The sequence below is a fragment of the Pseudophryne corroboree genome, chromosome 11 (genome assembly GCF_028390025.1).
Source record: "Pseudophryne corroboree isolate aPseCor3 chromosome 11, aPseCor3.hap2, whole genome shotgun sequence".
NCBI classification, from domain to species: domain Eukaryota; kingdom Metazoa; phylum Chordata; class Amphibia; order Anura; family Myobatrachidae; genus Pseudophryne; species Pseudophryne corroboree.
This window is the reverse complement of record NC_086454.1, coordinates 225445261-225462224: the sequence shown is the minus strand read 5'-3', so window position 1 is coordinate 225462224 and position 16964 is coordinate 225445261. Positions and strand designations below refer to the sequence as shown.

At 47.2% G+C, this 16964-nt stretch overlaps 1 protein-coding gene across 1 annotated transcript in view; it reads right to left on the bottom strand.

Annotated features, from left to right (window-relative positions):
• MMP2 (matrix metallopeptidase 2) overlaps nucleotides 1-16964 on the bottom strand; it is a 125041-nt gene that overhangs the window by 47871 nt on the left and 60206 nt on the right. Inside the window, exon 10 of the mRNA XM_063945283.1 lies at nucleotides 4300-4436. Coding sequence (XP_063801353.1) covers nucleotides 4300-4436 — 137 coding nt within the window. The remainder of the gene's footprint in view (nucleotides 1-4299; nucleotides 4437-16964) is intronic.

The following is a 16964-nucleotide window of genomic DNA, read 5'->3' as shown; positions in this document are numbered from 1 at the left end:
TGACACTCTACCGCATAACAGGCCTGATTCAGAGATGGATGGAAATGAAATGCCTCTTGCAAGCAGCACTGAATTGTCATCTGATTTGAAAAATGCAAAAGTCATCTCAGTAGAAGAGACACCTCCAGAATGTAACGATGATCCTAGCACTGTGACTGACCCTTGCAACCTGGGTACCAACATTGCGACCATCTGTCACGATGTTCCGCACAGACGGCCAGCTAAGTAAGCCTCAGCTTGCACAGCTGGCCAACAGAAGTAGGGGCTGCAAGGCCAGGAAGTCTGCATGCTTGGCTCTTCCCTTTTAGACAGCCCGCGTTCAATCAGGCAGTGGCAGAGGGGAACTCCGTGCAACTTGGCAAGGTCCGTTCTACACATGCGCAGAACGGACCTTGCACAGCCATATAGTGATGCTGCGTGGGTCACAATACCTGCGTCCATCTCTGAATCAGGCCCTATGTGAGGGTTGGGTAAGCGTGACTGACAGTCAGCATACCTCCGCCGGTATCCTGGCAGCGGAATGCTGGTGGGGGGAGCGAGCACAACAAGCCCCTTGTGGGCTTGCTGTACTCGATACACTGCGAGCATGGTTGCCACAGGTTCTATTCCCACGACTCGTGGACACCCATGAGTGGGAATAGTCCCTGCTAGTTGGTATGCCGACCATCAGGATTCTCAGGGTGCGGGATGTAGGGGGAGGTGTTGTGATCAGCGGTCAGGAAACTACATCCCCTTTGTGAGGTTGTGCACAGCGTAGGTAACAACATTAGGAAAACAGTGTTTGTTTTTGCTCACAATTCTATGGGTATGCAAAATGAGGGAAAATTATTTTCCTTATGAATAACTCATGTTGTGTTAGCACAGAACCTCAACATTAATTGAATCTCCTCCAATCTTAAAGATTAATTTGAATATATGCAATTTAATAATGTTTGCATAAGCCTTTGCATTTGAAATGTGGAATAGCGAGCTATTAGGCTATGATTGTATTTGTGTGGGGTGTATATACTGAAGCTCAAACAGTGACATGGTTGACAGTATTTTGTTGACTGTTGCTGGACTTTGATTTGATACTTGTTTTAACATTCTTATTTTATGCTTGTGTTACCTGAATTAAGAAATGTATTAATGAAACAATAAATGACTTTTCACGCCAAGAACTGAATCACTTTGACCTCAAGGAGTTAGTGTTGTCAGAATATGACCGCCCACACAGGCCGATGCCAGTCCTTTTCTAACAGCATTTTCAAACAATTCAAATAAGAACTGAATCTATTTTTGATGAGAAACTGCAATATCAGCTCATTTGCATAATTTTGACAGCATAATTGCCATCTTAATTCTGAAGTCAATTATTCAGATCTAGGATTCAGTAGGAAATGCATCCAGAGAGCTAAAAGGAATAACCCCAAAATGAACAGTAAAAACTATTTGTTCTATGGGCTCCTATTCTCCCCTCCATATTTGCCTCTGAATGGCCACTTTGCGGAGTTTTCAGTTGGAGGTATAATTGGAGGAGTCTGGGAAGAGTAAGGACAATTAACCATGATAATGAGATAAATCATTACTGTGAGGCTTGTTGTGTTGTTCCCTATCCTCAACAAAGTATGCATACAGTTGTGTCTGCACGCCATATAGTGCGAGACAATGGGTATGGATAAGACGCTCTGAGAGATAATATGATGTCCCAACAAAGTATACTGTTTTGGAAAATAGACAACCTTCCACATCAAATGAGGGCATTGCTGAGTTTATTGAAGCCAAAATGAAGGTAATCTGAGCCTGCGAGGAAAAGTGTGGGTTACAGGAATTGACTGAGTAGGTCCAAGCCGACAACTGGATATGCCTAAATACATTTACACTCTTTGGCTTTATCACATTTTTGCTCTTTCATCACTGAATAAATGAAGTATGTCAATGTATGTAAGTTTTGTACATTCAAATACTGCAGTTTTTAACCATTTTTCTTAACACTATTACTCTAATTAGGTGGGAACTACTGTATTTTCCTAGAATTCCACAAATTTACAATGGGATAATATGTAATTGATAAATATTACATGTAGTGCCAAACTTCCCTATAAATTCAGCAATATATTAATACTTCTAGGCTATTTTACTAACTGTAAATGGCAGGATATTCAGAGTCCTGAGCCATGCATAAAGTAATGTTTAGAAAAGGGTGTTGTTCACTGCCGGTTGGGATCATGCATGGGGCTGAGCGCAGCGAAGCCCCTTGCGGGCTCTCTGCGCTCGCCACGCTGCAGGCTCAGTGGCTCGCTGCACTCATCACAGATTCTATTCCCAATCTATGGGTGTTATGGACACCCACGAGCAGGAATAGTTCCTATGTGTCGGCATTCCGACGGTCAGGGTCCCGGCTTTGGTATACTGACCGCCAGGATCCCGACTGCCGGTTACGTCACTACATCCCTTCACTACGCCACTGTAAATACAAGACTACTCTTCCTATAATCCTATAATTGTTCTGAGTAGGTAAGCAAATATAGGCAAAAGGTGATGCCACCTGTATACAAACAAAGATGACAGATGGGAGAAGAGCTGTTCACTTTTTCTAATATTGCACTTCAAACAGAAAATCAGCTACAAAAAAAAGTAAAGAGAGTGGCATAAAAATTCATGCCATGGTAATATAATAATCCTAGGAGGTTGATTATATCAATTTGAATAATCTAAGAATTCTCTAAAAGTGATCACATTTCATAGAGAAAATAATTAACAATTGTCTCAATCACAGTGTATATATCAAGATTCAATGACGTATGTAATTCTAGTTCTCAGATTGCTAGCGTTCATTAGAACTCCATATTTTCCTGCTGATACTCCTATGTACAGTATATGCAGTTCAAGGAAGACATTTACTTACTGATAGCAGTTAATGATATAACCATAAAAGTGTCTTATCCCTGTAAATGTGCAACTGCAGATATCTGTGCAAAATCAAACATCATTGGGCTCGATTCAATTCAGTGCAAATTGAACAGCGCCGGGAAGGTGTTCCTGGAGCGATTACATTCAGTGCAATGTTATGCCGGAGTTGAGGATTTCTTCTTGCACCCTTCTGGTATGAGAAGAAATCCGACAAAACTGCTTGTGCAATGCTGTTTTCTGCCCTTAGCGCACCAGAAACAGCATCTCGCCCGGCACTTAGAAAATGACGGTTCTTGTGACTAAACACTATGTTTAAGGCACAAGAATCATCATTCTCTGACATAACAGCACTGTTAATTGAATATCTCATTCCCGGCGCTGTTCAATTTGTGCTGAATTGAATTAAGCCCAATGTGGTCAAAAAGATATCTTTAAAAACGGGCACAACAACTGTATGACGGTAAGGGTGATCAGAAATGTATCTTATCCCCAGGAATATACAAATCCATAGAATAAAAAAAATTTCAACAAGGAGTATAACAATGGATAGAGGTTAGTATGCATTATATTCTCGGTACAGTCTTAAATATATATATATAATAAATAACGCACTTATTGAAAAATTCAGAACCATATCTCAGCTCCACAGTACATACTTTCAGGCACATACAGGGTATTAATCACCGTTATAAATCAATTAAGCCAATAAGTACGGTAAATGTTGTAGTTCTGTCAAAATATAATTTTATGCATATCAAGAATATATTTACTTGTATGGAATATACCACATCATGTTAATATGCAATAACAAAGAAAGTATCAACAGTATCACACACAATATAGTGAGATTTCAGCATACAAATAGGCATTCCTGTCTGTGTTGAATTTCATACCATATAATAGTGGATATGGTCAGTATTTGGCAGTTAGTTATTATACTGGTCTATGGATGCAATAATCATATGTATATACCAATGGGCAGATTGAGAACTAAAAGTGGTCCTGTAAAATTTTGTAGAAGTGGCACAAGAGGTATAACATCACTGGATGGCAGAGTTGCTGTACTACAGAGATGGAAAAACAGAATGAATGGGGACAATGCAGTGTACTGAGTGTGGTGGGCTGACTGTCATGTGGGGGGTGGGGCCACATGACGATACACAAAACAGGCCCTGCAGACACGTCGGCCAACCGGGAATCTTCCTGGTAAGCTCTTTGGGCAATCTGCCCCTGTATATACCCTTGAATGCATTTGTCATGAGCTCAATCCCAGGGGTAAATAATGTTTCAAAATATTATACAGTTCCAATAGCCTTCCAATACCTCTCTAGTGTAGTGATGGAAAAGTGTATCTTTCATTAGGAAGTATTATGTAAAAACTTTGAAAAAATATTTGGCTTTAGTCACCTGCAAAGAAAACAGTTTTCTCCTCCTGGGGTTCTTCATATACAGCATCAATTCTTTCAGGTACTTCTGGCCAGAATGTAGCAACAAGTAGAGGGCCGGATGGCCGGCTTCTTCTGTTCACTGATCGCCATATAAATCTGGAACAAAAAGATATATGAGAAAATATTATTATTAATGCCCAAAACATAGATAATTCAAAGAATTGCATGCTTCATGCACAATTACACTAAGAAAATGTGTTGTCTAGACTTACTGTACCTTAGCTAAAAACTTTGTAGTAGAGGAGTGTATAATTATTATAAATCAGAAAAGATACAAACCTGAGGTTTACATGAAAATATCTGGCATCTGCTGCATAATGTAAATGCAATTTTCACACGTGGTTTGCACTTTTTTATGCAAATGCAACATCAAGGGGCAACCTACCTTATTTGAAAAAGATACAAAATTATTATCTGTTTAGTAGAGACCTAAAACATGGGCCCTCATTCCGAGTTGATCGCACAAAGCTACTTTTTGCAGCCTATGCAATCAACTAGACGCCGCCTATGGGGAGGGATTTTTTGCATAGCAAGGCTGCAAACGCTTGTGCAGCCCTGCTATGCAAAAAAAAACGTTTTGAGCAAAAGAAGACCAGGGTCAGACTTACTTACAATGTGCGACGGATCCAGCGACGAAGGTCCCGGAATTAACGTCAGACATCCGCCCTCCAAACTCCTGGACACGCCTGCGTTTGCCTCACCACTCCTTGAAAGCAGTCAGTTTGCGGCCAGGAACTCCTCCCGCCTGTCAGTCTTCTTGCGATCGCCGCTGCGATCAGTTTTTCCGCTGGTGGCGTCACTGGGCAACGACATGCGGGCGCCACAAAGGCACAGTCCCGACCCGTTTGCACTGCAGCGATGAACTGCTGCGTGCGAACGGGTCGGAATGACCCCCATTGTTGTAACAAAGCAAAAGAATAATATCAGAATTGGCAGTCTGCCAAAGTACATTGTAGTGAAACGGGAGAGGAGGGAAAGTAAGAGCTTTAAGTACAGTATGTACATCGTGTTTAAATCCCACAAATCACCGGCAGCTTAGCTATACAGATATCTTGCTGACCAAAGGGACCTCTATATTTTGGCGTGTTTTTCCAGTGTGTTTATGGCAAGTTGAGATCTGAATGATTACTACAGCTGGCGATTTCTATTAAAACCAATTGTAAAATCAAAACACTTCAGACTTGCAGGAACTTGCAGGAACACATAGTTTATAATGGCAGATTTCTGTAAATTTTTCAGTGAGTTTAACTCTACTTAGTGATTTGCACTCAACAGAAAGCTGCCATTTTTAGCAACTTATTACATCCCAGCCACTGGTTTTTTTTTTAGAGCACAGTTGTATAACTACATTCATGTTTATAGAATGACTGTATAACTCTACAATCATGGTTAGAGTATGATTGTATAACTCTACATTCATGGTTATAAATTTATTGCATAACTCTACATTTATTGTTAGAGTATGATTGTATAAGTCTACAATCATGGTTAGAATATGATTGTATAACTCTACATTCATGGTTACAGTGATTGTAATACTACATTTATGGTTAGAGAATGATTGTATAACTCTACTTTCATGGTTATAGAATGATTGTGTTATAGAATGATTGCGTTATTCTACATTCATGGGTATAGAGTGATTGTATAACTACATTCATAGTTAGAGAATGATTGTATAATTCTACATTCATGGTTACAGAGTGATTGTATAACTCCACATTCATGGTTAGAGAATGATTGTATAACTCTACATTCATGGTTAGAGTATGATTGTATAACTCTACATTCATGGTTATAGAGTGATTGTATAACTACATTCATAGTTAGAGAATGATTGTATAATTCTACATTCATGGTTACAGAGTGATTGTATAACTCCACATTCATGGTTAGAGAATGATTGTATAACTCTACATTCATGGTTAGAGTATGATTGTATAACTCTACATTCATGGTTATAGAGTGATTGTATAACTACATTCATAGTTAGAGAATGATTGTATAACTCTACATTCATGATTATAGAGTGATTGTATAACTCTCTCTCTATATTATAAGGGCACGGTCGTGCCCTTATATTAAGGCTGAATCGAACAAACGGATTTCTCCCATAGGGAACTTCAGAGATGGGGGCATGGTGTTTGAGGGGCTACACCTCAAACGTGATTAGACGTACCGAGCTGAAATTTGGCATGGATGCGTAGAATCGTCACCCGGTGCTGCATGCCAAATTTCAGGCCAAAATAATAAAAACTGAGGAATTGGGAGTAACCTAAAGTTCCAACTGTCAGTTTTTTTCTGCAACTTCCTGTATGGCTTTTTGACAACGTTTTCCTATAGAGTGAATGAGGAGATTTTTGGGAAGGCATAACTCAGGGTAGAGGACAAAGAAAGACTTGGGGTTTGTTTTATTAGACAGAGTATGTCCCAGTGTAGTGCCTTTTGGGGTTGTGGTTTTTGAGAAAGTTATAGTTTTTTTTTAATTAAGTAAAATATGCCCCATTTTAAAGATAGGGCTTTTCAATTTGTTGCGCCTGCGCAGTGGCCGCCAGCAGGGGGTGTACAGAGAGTAGCTTCACTTGAGTGGAGCAATATGGCTGATCACTCCTCACATAGCCAATTTATTTTGTGATTATAAAAATAATTAGATCTATATGTATTATACAAAATGATTGGGGGGTGTTTTGGGACTGAGTGGATGCTGTCTGAGTCTTTTTTTAGTTATGGTGTCGTGTTAGTAAAAATATCTTACATCCGTATTATGCTGTGAGCGTGGCCAGGCAGTTTAGATGACGTCACTTAATTTATTCATGTGTGTGCCGCAATGCCAGATGGGGCGGCAAATTCAAATGTGCTCTTCTACTCTATGTGACTGTGTACATTGCTGCCTGGCCGGCCGCCCTGTTACTGCTGCACCTGAAGCTGACACACAGTAGCAGCAGCACAGGACATCTGACGGGAAGACAGAGCGGGCAGCTAGTCGCCCCTGTCCCCATCACGACTGCCTCTCAGCAGTGACAACCTCGGCAGAGTGTTCCTGGGCGAGGCTCCCAGCAGCGCTGTGCACTAGTGATTCATGCGCTCGCCGGCGGGTAGCCTGATCTGTGTAACCCGCTGGATCTGCAGTGACTGGCTTCCACTACCTGCGGAGGCATGAGAATCGGAGGTTACCAGCAGCTACTGGGGATCCTCTGTGACCCTATCTCCCGCTCTATGCTCCTCCTCTACCTGACACTAATGTGCTCCAAGAGCCGGGAGGGCACCGGCCACCTGTACTGCCCCCTGCTGATGACAGTATTTTGGGTGTGGGTGGGTTACTATGGTGCGAGTGCTGGGCAGGAGGCACAGGACACATGCCCACTGTCAGCGCTCGTCATATGCTCCAGAGTCCTGGCCCTAGCTATAGGCAACTACCTAGGACATGGGGAAATCCTAGGGCCATCTGGGCAGGCAGAGCAGCACGGCATACTACTGTCAGTGTCTGCACAGCTGAAAGTGAAACTACAGAGGAGTCCGATCAGGGGGCGTGGCTACACGGGTCACTGCTGCCTTCCTGCAATGTGGGAAACTGAGAGGAGGAATGGCTCTGAGCTGCAATACTGAACATTGTGATATGCTGCCATGTAATTGTCATTTGTTAAGGTAAGGGAGGCACCATCTGTAAGTGAACATGTATGTATAAGTGTGTGGGTGTGAGTATATATGTGTATAAGTGTGTGGCTGTGAGTATATATGTGTATAAGTGTGTGGCTGTGAGTATATATGTGTATAAGTGTGTGGCTGTGTGTATATATGGGTATAGGTGTGTGGCTGTGTGCATATATGGGTATAAGTGTGTGGCTGTGTTCATATATGGGTATAAGTGTGTGGCTGTGTGTATAAGTGTGTGACTGTATATTTGTACAGCTGTGTGTGTGTGTGTGTGTATATATATATATATATATATATATATATATACACATGTACGGCTGTGTGCATATATGGGTATAGATATATGCGGATGTATGATTGCGTCAGAGTACGGATGTATAAGTGCACCAGCGTGCGGACGTATGAGAGCGTCAGTGTGCGGCAGTATGAGAGCGTCAGCGTGCGGCAGTATGAGAGCGTCAGCGTGCGGCAGTATGAGAGCGTCGGCGTGCGGCAGTATGAGAGCGTCGGCGTGCGGACGTCTGAGAGCGTCAGCGTGCGGACGTCTGAGAGCGTCAGCGTGCGGACGTCTGAGAGCGTCAGCGTGCGGACGACGTCTGAGAGCGTCAGCGTGCGGCGGTATGAGAGCGTCAGCGTGCGGCGGTATGAGAGCGTCAGCGTGCGGCGGTATGAGAGCATCAGTGTGTGAATGTATGAGAGCGTCAGTGTGCGGACGTATGAGAGCGTCAGTGTGCAGACGTATGAGAGCGTCAGTGTGCAGATGTATGAATGTAAGAGCATCAGCGTGCGGTTGTTTGAGAGCATCAACGTACGGATGTATGAGAGCGTCAGGGTAAGGATGTATGAGAGCGTCATGGTAAGGATGTATGAGAGCGTCAGGGTAAGGATGTATGAGAGCGTCAGTGTGCGGACGTATGAGAGCGTCAGTGTGCGGACGTATGAGAGCGTCAGTGTGCGGACGTATGAGAGCGTCAGTGTGCGGACGTATGAGAGCGTCAGTGTGCGGACGTATGAGAGCGTCAGTGTGCGGACGTATGAGAGCGTCAGTGTGCGGACGTATGAGAGCGTCAGTGTGCGGACGTATGAGAGCGTCAGTGTGCGGACGTATGAGAGCGTCAGTGTGCGGACGTATGAGAGCGTCAGTGTGCGGACGTATGAGTGCGTCAGTGTGCGGACGTATGAGTGCGTCAGTGTGCGGACGTATGAGTGCGTCAGTGTGCGGACGTATGAGTGCGTCAGTGTGCGGACGCGTATGAGAGAGTCAGTGTGCGGACGTATGAGAGCGTCAGTGTGCGGACGTCTGAGAGCGTCAGTGTGCGGACGTCTGAGAGCGTCAGTGTGCGGACGTCTGAGAGCGTCAGTGTGCGGACGACTGAGAGCGTCAGTGTGCGGACGTCTGAGAGCGTCAGTGTGCGGACGTCTGAGAGAGTCAGTGTGCGGACGTATGAGAGCGTCAGTGTGCGGACGTATGAGAGCGTCCGTGCGGACGTATGAGAGCGTCAGTATGCGGATGTATGAGAGCGTCAGTGAGCGGCTGTATGAATGTAAGAGCGTCAGCGTGCGGATGTTTGAGATCGTCAGGGTGCAGATGTATGAGAGAGTCAGGGTGCGGATGTATGAGAGTCAGGGTGCGGATGTATGAGAGTCAGGGTGCGGATGTATGAGAGCGTCAGCGTGCGGATGTATGAGAGCGTCAGCGTGCGGATGTATGAGAGCGTCAGCGTGCGGATGTATGAGAGCGTCAGCGTGCGGATGTATGAGAGCGTCAGCGTGCGGATGTATGAGAGCGTCAGCGTGCGGATGTATGAGAGAGTCAGCGTGCGGATGTATGAGAATGTCAGCGTGCGGATGTATGAGAGATGCAGTGTGCGGATGCATGAGAGCGTCAGCGTGCGGATGTATGAGAGCGTCAGCGTGCGGATGTATGAGAGCGTCAGCGTGCGGATGTATGAGAGCGTCAGCGTGCGGATGTATGAGAGCGTCAGCGTGCGGATGTATGAGAGCGTCAGCGTGCGGATGTATGAGAGAGTCAGCGTGCGGATGAATGAGAGAGTCAGCGTGCGGATGTATGAGAACGTCAGTGTGCGAATGTATGAGAGATGCAGTGTACGGATGCATGAGAGCGTCAGCGTGCGGATGCATGAGAGCGTCAGCGTGCGGATGCATGAGAGATGCAGTGTACGGATGTATGAGAGCGGCAGTGTACGGATGTATGAGAGCGGCAGTGTACGGATGTAGGGATGTACAGCAGCGCCGTAACTACGTGTGTGCCATTGGTAGTAGTGCCGCTGCAGCAGTCCCCTCTCCTTCAGCATTGGCTGCCCGGCGCTGCTGTGAATGCTGGGATGCGCTTCCCTCATCCCAGCATTCACAGCGGCGGCCAGCCAATACGGAAGGAGAGGGGACTGCTGCAGCGGTCTACTACCAATTACATAGCGCTGCAGCGGCTCCTGTCCCCCTCCCTCCTCCTCCTTCTTCCCAGCAGCTGCCCGGGATCTGCCACCACGAGGAGCCTGACTGCCAGCGAGGAGAGATGGTAAGTATTTATCTCTCTCTCTCTCTCTCTCTCTCTCATATGTCCTAGAGGATGCTGAGGACTCCAAAAGGACCATGGGGTATAGACGGGATCCGCAGGAGACATGGGCACTTTAAGACTTTAAATGGGTGTGAACTGGCTCCTCCCTCTATGCCTCAGTTAGATTCTGTGCCCAGAGAGACTGGACACACACTAGGGGAACTCCACAGAGTTTCTCTAGAAAAGACTTTTGTTAGGTTTATTATTTTCAGGGAGCACTATTGGCAACAGGCTCCTTGCATCGTGGAGCCGCGCCGCCGTCCCCCTCACAGAGCCTGAAGAAAGAAGCCGGGTGAGTAACATAAGCAAAGAAGACTTCAGTGAAGGCGGCAGAAGACTTCAGATCTTCGGAGGTATCACGCAGCGGTCACGCTGCACGCCATTCCTCCCACACACAAGCGGCACTACATGGGTGCAGGGGGGGCGCCCTGGGCAGCAATTAAACCTCTGTTAAGGACAGGCACAGCAGTATACAGTGCATAGGCACTGTATACAGACCCCCGCCAGTATAAATAAAAGGGGGACACTAGCGCACCATTTAGGGGGCGGGGCTTCGTCCTCCAGCTCTAATCAGCGCCATTTTCTCTTCACAGCAAGCTGCAGAGACGCTGGTCATGGCCCTTCACTTCTGTCACAAGTAACAGGGTGCAAAAACGGGCGGTGCACAGCAAATTTGGTGTTGTATATATTTATATATAAAAGCGCTGCTAGGTCTGGGACATTGTATATTCCTTCAGACCGGGTGAGGCGCTGGTCGTCAGCTGGCATACTTTCTCTCTGAAGGACCTTACTGTGGGTCTGTCCCCTATAGCCCAGTGTGTTAGTGGGTGTCGGTACGTGTGTGTCGACATGTCTGAGGCTGAATGCTCTTCCCAGGAGGAAGCTGGTGTGGGGGCGGAACAGAATGTGGGAGTAAATCTGTCCGCACCGCCGACTGCTGATTGGGTAGATATCTGGAGTGTCTTAAATGCATGTGTGGCTTTGTTGCATAAAAGATTAGACAAATCTGAGTCTCAGAACCAAGCATGGAGACAATCAATGGGAGATGTTTTGTCACAAACTCAAACCCCCTCGGGGTCACAGAAACGTTTGTTTACCCAGATAGCAGACACAGATACCGCCACGGATTCGGACTCCAGTGTCGACTATAGTGATGTCAAATTGAATCCTAAACTGGCTAAGAGCATTCAGTACATGATTGTGGCAATAAGGGACGTATTACATATCCCTGAGACAAGGGTCTGTATGTATAAGGGAAAGAAACCTGAGGTAACGTTTCCTCCCTCTCATGAACTGAACACTCTTTTTGAAAGGGCTTGGGAAACTCCTGACAAAAAGTTACTGATTCCCAAGAGAATTTCTATGGCATATACTTTTCCCTCTGAGGATAGGATAAGGTGGGAGTCAACACCCACGGTGGACAAAGCTCTAGCACGGTTGTCCAAGAAGGTGGTGCTACCGTCCCCTGACACTGCAGCCCTAATCAGACATCACCGCAGTGGCTCATGTAAACCGTCAAGGCGGCACAAGGAGCAGGGTGGCGATGACAGAAGCCACCAGGATTCTTCGTTGGGAGGAGAATCATGTAAGAGCACTGTCAGCAGTGTTTATCCCGGGAGTGGACAACTGGGAAGCAGACTTCCTCAGCAGGCACGACCTCCACCCGGGAGAATGGGTACTTCATCCAGAAGTCTTCACACAGGTCACAGACCGGTGGGAACTGCCACAAGTGGACATGATGGCGTCCCGTCTAAACAAAAAGTTACAGCGGTATTGCGCCAGGTCAAGGGACCCTCAGGCGATAGCTGTGGACGCACTAGTGACACTGTTTGTGTTCCAGTCGGTTTATGTGTTTTCCTCTCATACCCAAGGTACTGAGAATCATAAGAAGAAGAGGAGTGAGAACAATTCTCATTGTTCCGGATTGGCCAAGAAGGGTTTGGTATCCGGATCTGCAAGAAATGCTCACAGAGGACCCATGGTCTCTGCCCTTAAGACAGGATCTGTTACAACAGGGGCCCTGTCTGTTCCAAGACTTACCGCGGCTGCGTTTGGCGGTTGAGCGCCGGGTCCTAGCAGAAAAGGGGATTCCGGATGAGGTTATTCCTACGCTTATAAAGGCTCGGAAGGATGTAACGTCTAAGCATTATCACCGTATATGGCGAAAATATGTTGCTTGGTGTAAAGCCCGGAGGGCTCCTACAGAGGAATTCCAGCTGGGCCGGTTCCTTCATTTCCTACAATCGGGAGTGTCTTTGGGCCTAAAATTGGGATCCATTAAGGTCCAGATTTCGGCCCTATCCATTTTCTTTCAAAAAGAACTGGCAGCTCTTCCTGAAGTTCAGACTTTTGTGAAGGGAGTGCTGCATATACAGCCCCCGTTTGTGCCTCCAGTGGCACCTTGGGATCTTAACGTGGTGTTGGGTTTCCTAAAATCACACTGGTTTGAACCACTAAAAACTGTGGAGTTAAAATATCTCACGTGGAAGGTGGTTATGCTGCTGGCTCTGGCCTCAGCCAGTCATGTGTCGGAATTGGCGGCTTTGTCACATAAAAGCCCCTATCCGGTTTTTCATATGGACAGGGCAGAATTGCGGACCCGTCCACAATTTCTGCCCAAGGTGGTGTCATCATTTCATATGAACCAACCTATTGTGGTGCCTGTGGCTACAGGGGACTTGGAGGATTCCGAGTTACTAGATGTAGTGCGGGCTTTGAAGATTTATGTGACCAGAACGGCCAAGGTCAGGAAAATGGAGTCGCTGTTTATCCTGTATGCATCCAATAAGTTGGGTGCTCCTGCTTCAAAGCAGACTATTGCTCGCTGGATCTGTAACACGATTCAGCAGGCTCATTCTGCGGCTGGATTGCCGCCTCCGAAATCAGTAAAGGCCCATTCCACAAGTAAGGTGGGCTTCTTCTTTGGCGGCTGCCCGAGGGGTCTTGGCATTACAACTTTACCGAGCAGCTACTTGCTCGGGATCAAACACATTTGCAAAGTTCTACAGGTTTGATACCCTAGCTGAGGAAGACCTTGAGTTTGCTCATTCGGTGCTGCAGAGTCATCCGCACTCTCCCGCCCGTTTGGGTGCTTTGGTATAATCCACATGGTCCGGAGTTACGGAGTCCCCAGCATCCACTTAGAACATTAGAGAAAATAAGAATCTATTTCTCGTAGTCCGTAGTGGATGCTGGGCGCCCGTCCCAAGTGCGGACTTCTTCTGCAATACTGTATATAGTTATTGCTTAACAAAGGGTTATGTTATGTTACATCAGGTTATCTGATGTTTTGTATTGTTCATACTGTTAACTGGGTTTGGTTATCACAAGTTATACGGTGTGATTGGTGTGGCTGGTATGAGTCTTACCCTGGATTCCAAAATCCTTTCCTTGTAATGTTAGCTTGTCCGGGCACAGTTTCCTTAACTGAGGTCTGGAGGATGGACATAGAGGGAGGAGCCAGTGAACACCAGTAGACCTAATTCTTTTCTAGAGTGCCCTATCTCCTGCGGAGCCAGTCTATTCCATATGGTCCTTACGGAGTCCCCAGCATCCACTACGGACTACAAGAAATAGATTTACCGGTGAGTAAAATCTTTTTTTTTGCTATGTGTGTTTAGCTGTTTGTGTGTTTTGTCATATGTGTGTATGTATGTTTTGCTATATGTTTGTCTTTTACTATGTGAGTGTATATACAGGGCCGGCCTGACCATTACATCGCGGAGAGTACCATATGTGGAGGGTGCTGCTGCTGCCTTCTCATGTCCTCCCGAGGTGTGCTCGCACACCTGCTGCACTGCTTAAAGAGAGAGCCTGGATCACATGGTGAGGTGAGTGGGGAGCCAGGGAGGGAAACCACTGGGACAGGGTCGCACACTGCGGCCGCCATCTTTCTGCACCTCTGCCTTAGTCACTCTATACCTGTCACCCACTATCTCCCTGTCAGCCCTGTCTCAGTCAAAGTATAGATAGCGTGGCGAGCCACCGTGCCCGCAGCATGGCGAGCCCGCAAGGGGCTCATTTGCGCTTGCCCAGCTGTCGGTATGCCGGCGGTCGGGATTCCGGCGCCGGTATGCTGGTCGACGGGAGCCCGGCCGCCAGCATACCCTGCTACACCCGGGCAAGCGCAAATGAGCCCTTTGTGGGCTCGCCACGCTGCACGCACGGTGGCTCGCCATGCTATCTATACTTTCTCCAGGGTGCTCATGGACCCCCAAGAGGGAGAAAAGATGTCGGTATGCCGGCGGTCGGGATTCCGGCGCCAGTATGTTGATCGTTAGGAGTCCGGCCACCGGCAAACAGAAGACCACCCCAGTCACCCACTGTCTCCCTGTCACCCCTGCCTCAGTGACCCACTATCTCCTTGTCTCTCCTGCCTCAGTCACCCACTATTTCCCTGTCATCCCTGCCTCAGTCACCCACTATTTCCCTGTCGCCCCTGCCTCAGTCACCAACTCTACCTGTCACCCCTGTCTCAGTCACCCACTATCTCTCTGTCATACCGGCCTCAGTCATCTACTCTTTACTTGTCACCCCTGCCTCAGTCACCCACTATGTCCATGTCACCCCTGCCTCAGTCACCCACTATGTCCATGTCACCCCTGCCTCAGTCACCCACTATATCCATGTCACTCCTGCCTCAGTCACCCACTATGTCCATGTCACTCCTGCCTCAGTCACCCACTATCTCCCTGTCACCCCTGCCTCAGTCACCCACTCTCACCCTGCCTCAGTCACCAACTCTACCTGTCACCCCTGTTCAGTCACCAACTCTACCTGTCACCCCTGCCTCAGTCACCCACTATCTCCCTGTCACCCCTGCCTCAGTCATATACTCTCTACTTGTCACCCCTGCCTCAGTCACCCACTATCTCCCTGTCGCCCCTGCCTCAGTCACCAACTCTCACCCTGCCTCAGTCACCAACTCTACCTGTCACCCCTGTTCAGTCACCAACTCTACCTGTCACCCCTGCCTCAGTCACCCACTATCTCCCTGTCACCCCTGCCTCAGTCACCCACTACCTCCCTGTCCCCCCAGCCTCAGTCACCCACTATCTCCCTGTCCCCCTGGCCTCAGTCACCCACTATCTCCCTGTCACCCCTGCCTCAGTCATCTACTCTCTACTTGTCACCCCTGCCTCAGTCACCTACTATGTCCATGTCAGCTCTGCCTCAGTCATCCACTATCTCCCTGTCACCCCTGCCTCAGTCATCTACTCTCTACTTGTCATCCCGGCCTCAGTCACCCACTATCTCCCTGTCACCCCTGCTTCAGTCACCCACTATCTCCCTGTCACCCGTGCCTCACCAGTCACCCACTATCTCCCTGTCACCCCTGCCTCAGTCACCCACTATCTACCAGTCACTCCTACCTTACTCGCACACTATCTCCCTGTCACCCCTGCTTCAGTCACCCACTATCTCCTTGTCACCCCTGCTTCAGTCACCCACTATCTCCCTGTCACCCCTGCCTCAGTCACCAACTCTACCTGTCACCCCTGCCTCAGTCATCTACTCTCTACTTGTCACCCCTGCCTCAGTCACCCACTATGTTCATGTCACCCCTGCCTCAGTCACCCACTATCTACCTGTCACTCTTGCCTTACTTGCATACTATCTCCCTGTCTCCCCTACTTCAGTCACCCACTTACAGTTTTTTTTGTGGTGCATGCGATCCCTAATTTTAGTAAGGGAGAGGGGCCCAATGCATATTGTTGCACCTGGGCCCACTATTCTCTAATTCCGCCACTTCCTTTGTCTGTCTCTGTCTCTCTCGTTGGCCCTGGTATCTCTGTCTCTCTCGCTGCCCCTGGTCTGTCTGTCTCTCTCTTGCTGCCCCTGGTCTTTCTCTCTCTCTCTCTCTCTCTCTCTCTCATGCTGCCCGTGATCTGTGTCTCTTTCGCTGTTCCGCCATTGTGGAAATGTAAAAGCTGCAGAATGCTGTGCTCCAGGCAAGGGGCGTGTGCTCATTAAAATGGGCATGACCTCACCAGAAAAGACTACCTTACACCCCAGTTTTTGGCCCTGCGCCACAGACCTTGGCCACCACAGGGAAAAAAAGTTTTTCACCATATTAAGCCCCACACTGCACCATATGCCCCACACTTTAATGCTCGTGATACATTATGCCCTACAGTAAAGCTTCTACACGCTGGGTGTCATGCTCGTTCCCTGGGGTTTCTTAGGCTTGCTGTCTTGCTCATTGCCAGGGATTTCATGCTCTGGGACAGGTGTCATACTCATGTCAGGGGTTTGTAATGCTTGTGGCCAGGGGAAATGCTTGTTGCCAGGGGTGTGTTATTGTTAAACATTTAAAAAAAATCAAATGTTTATTCTTACAGTAAAATTTAACATTTCTGAATTACAAAAAATAAATTGAAAAAAAGCTATGAAAT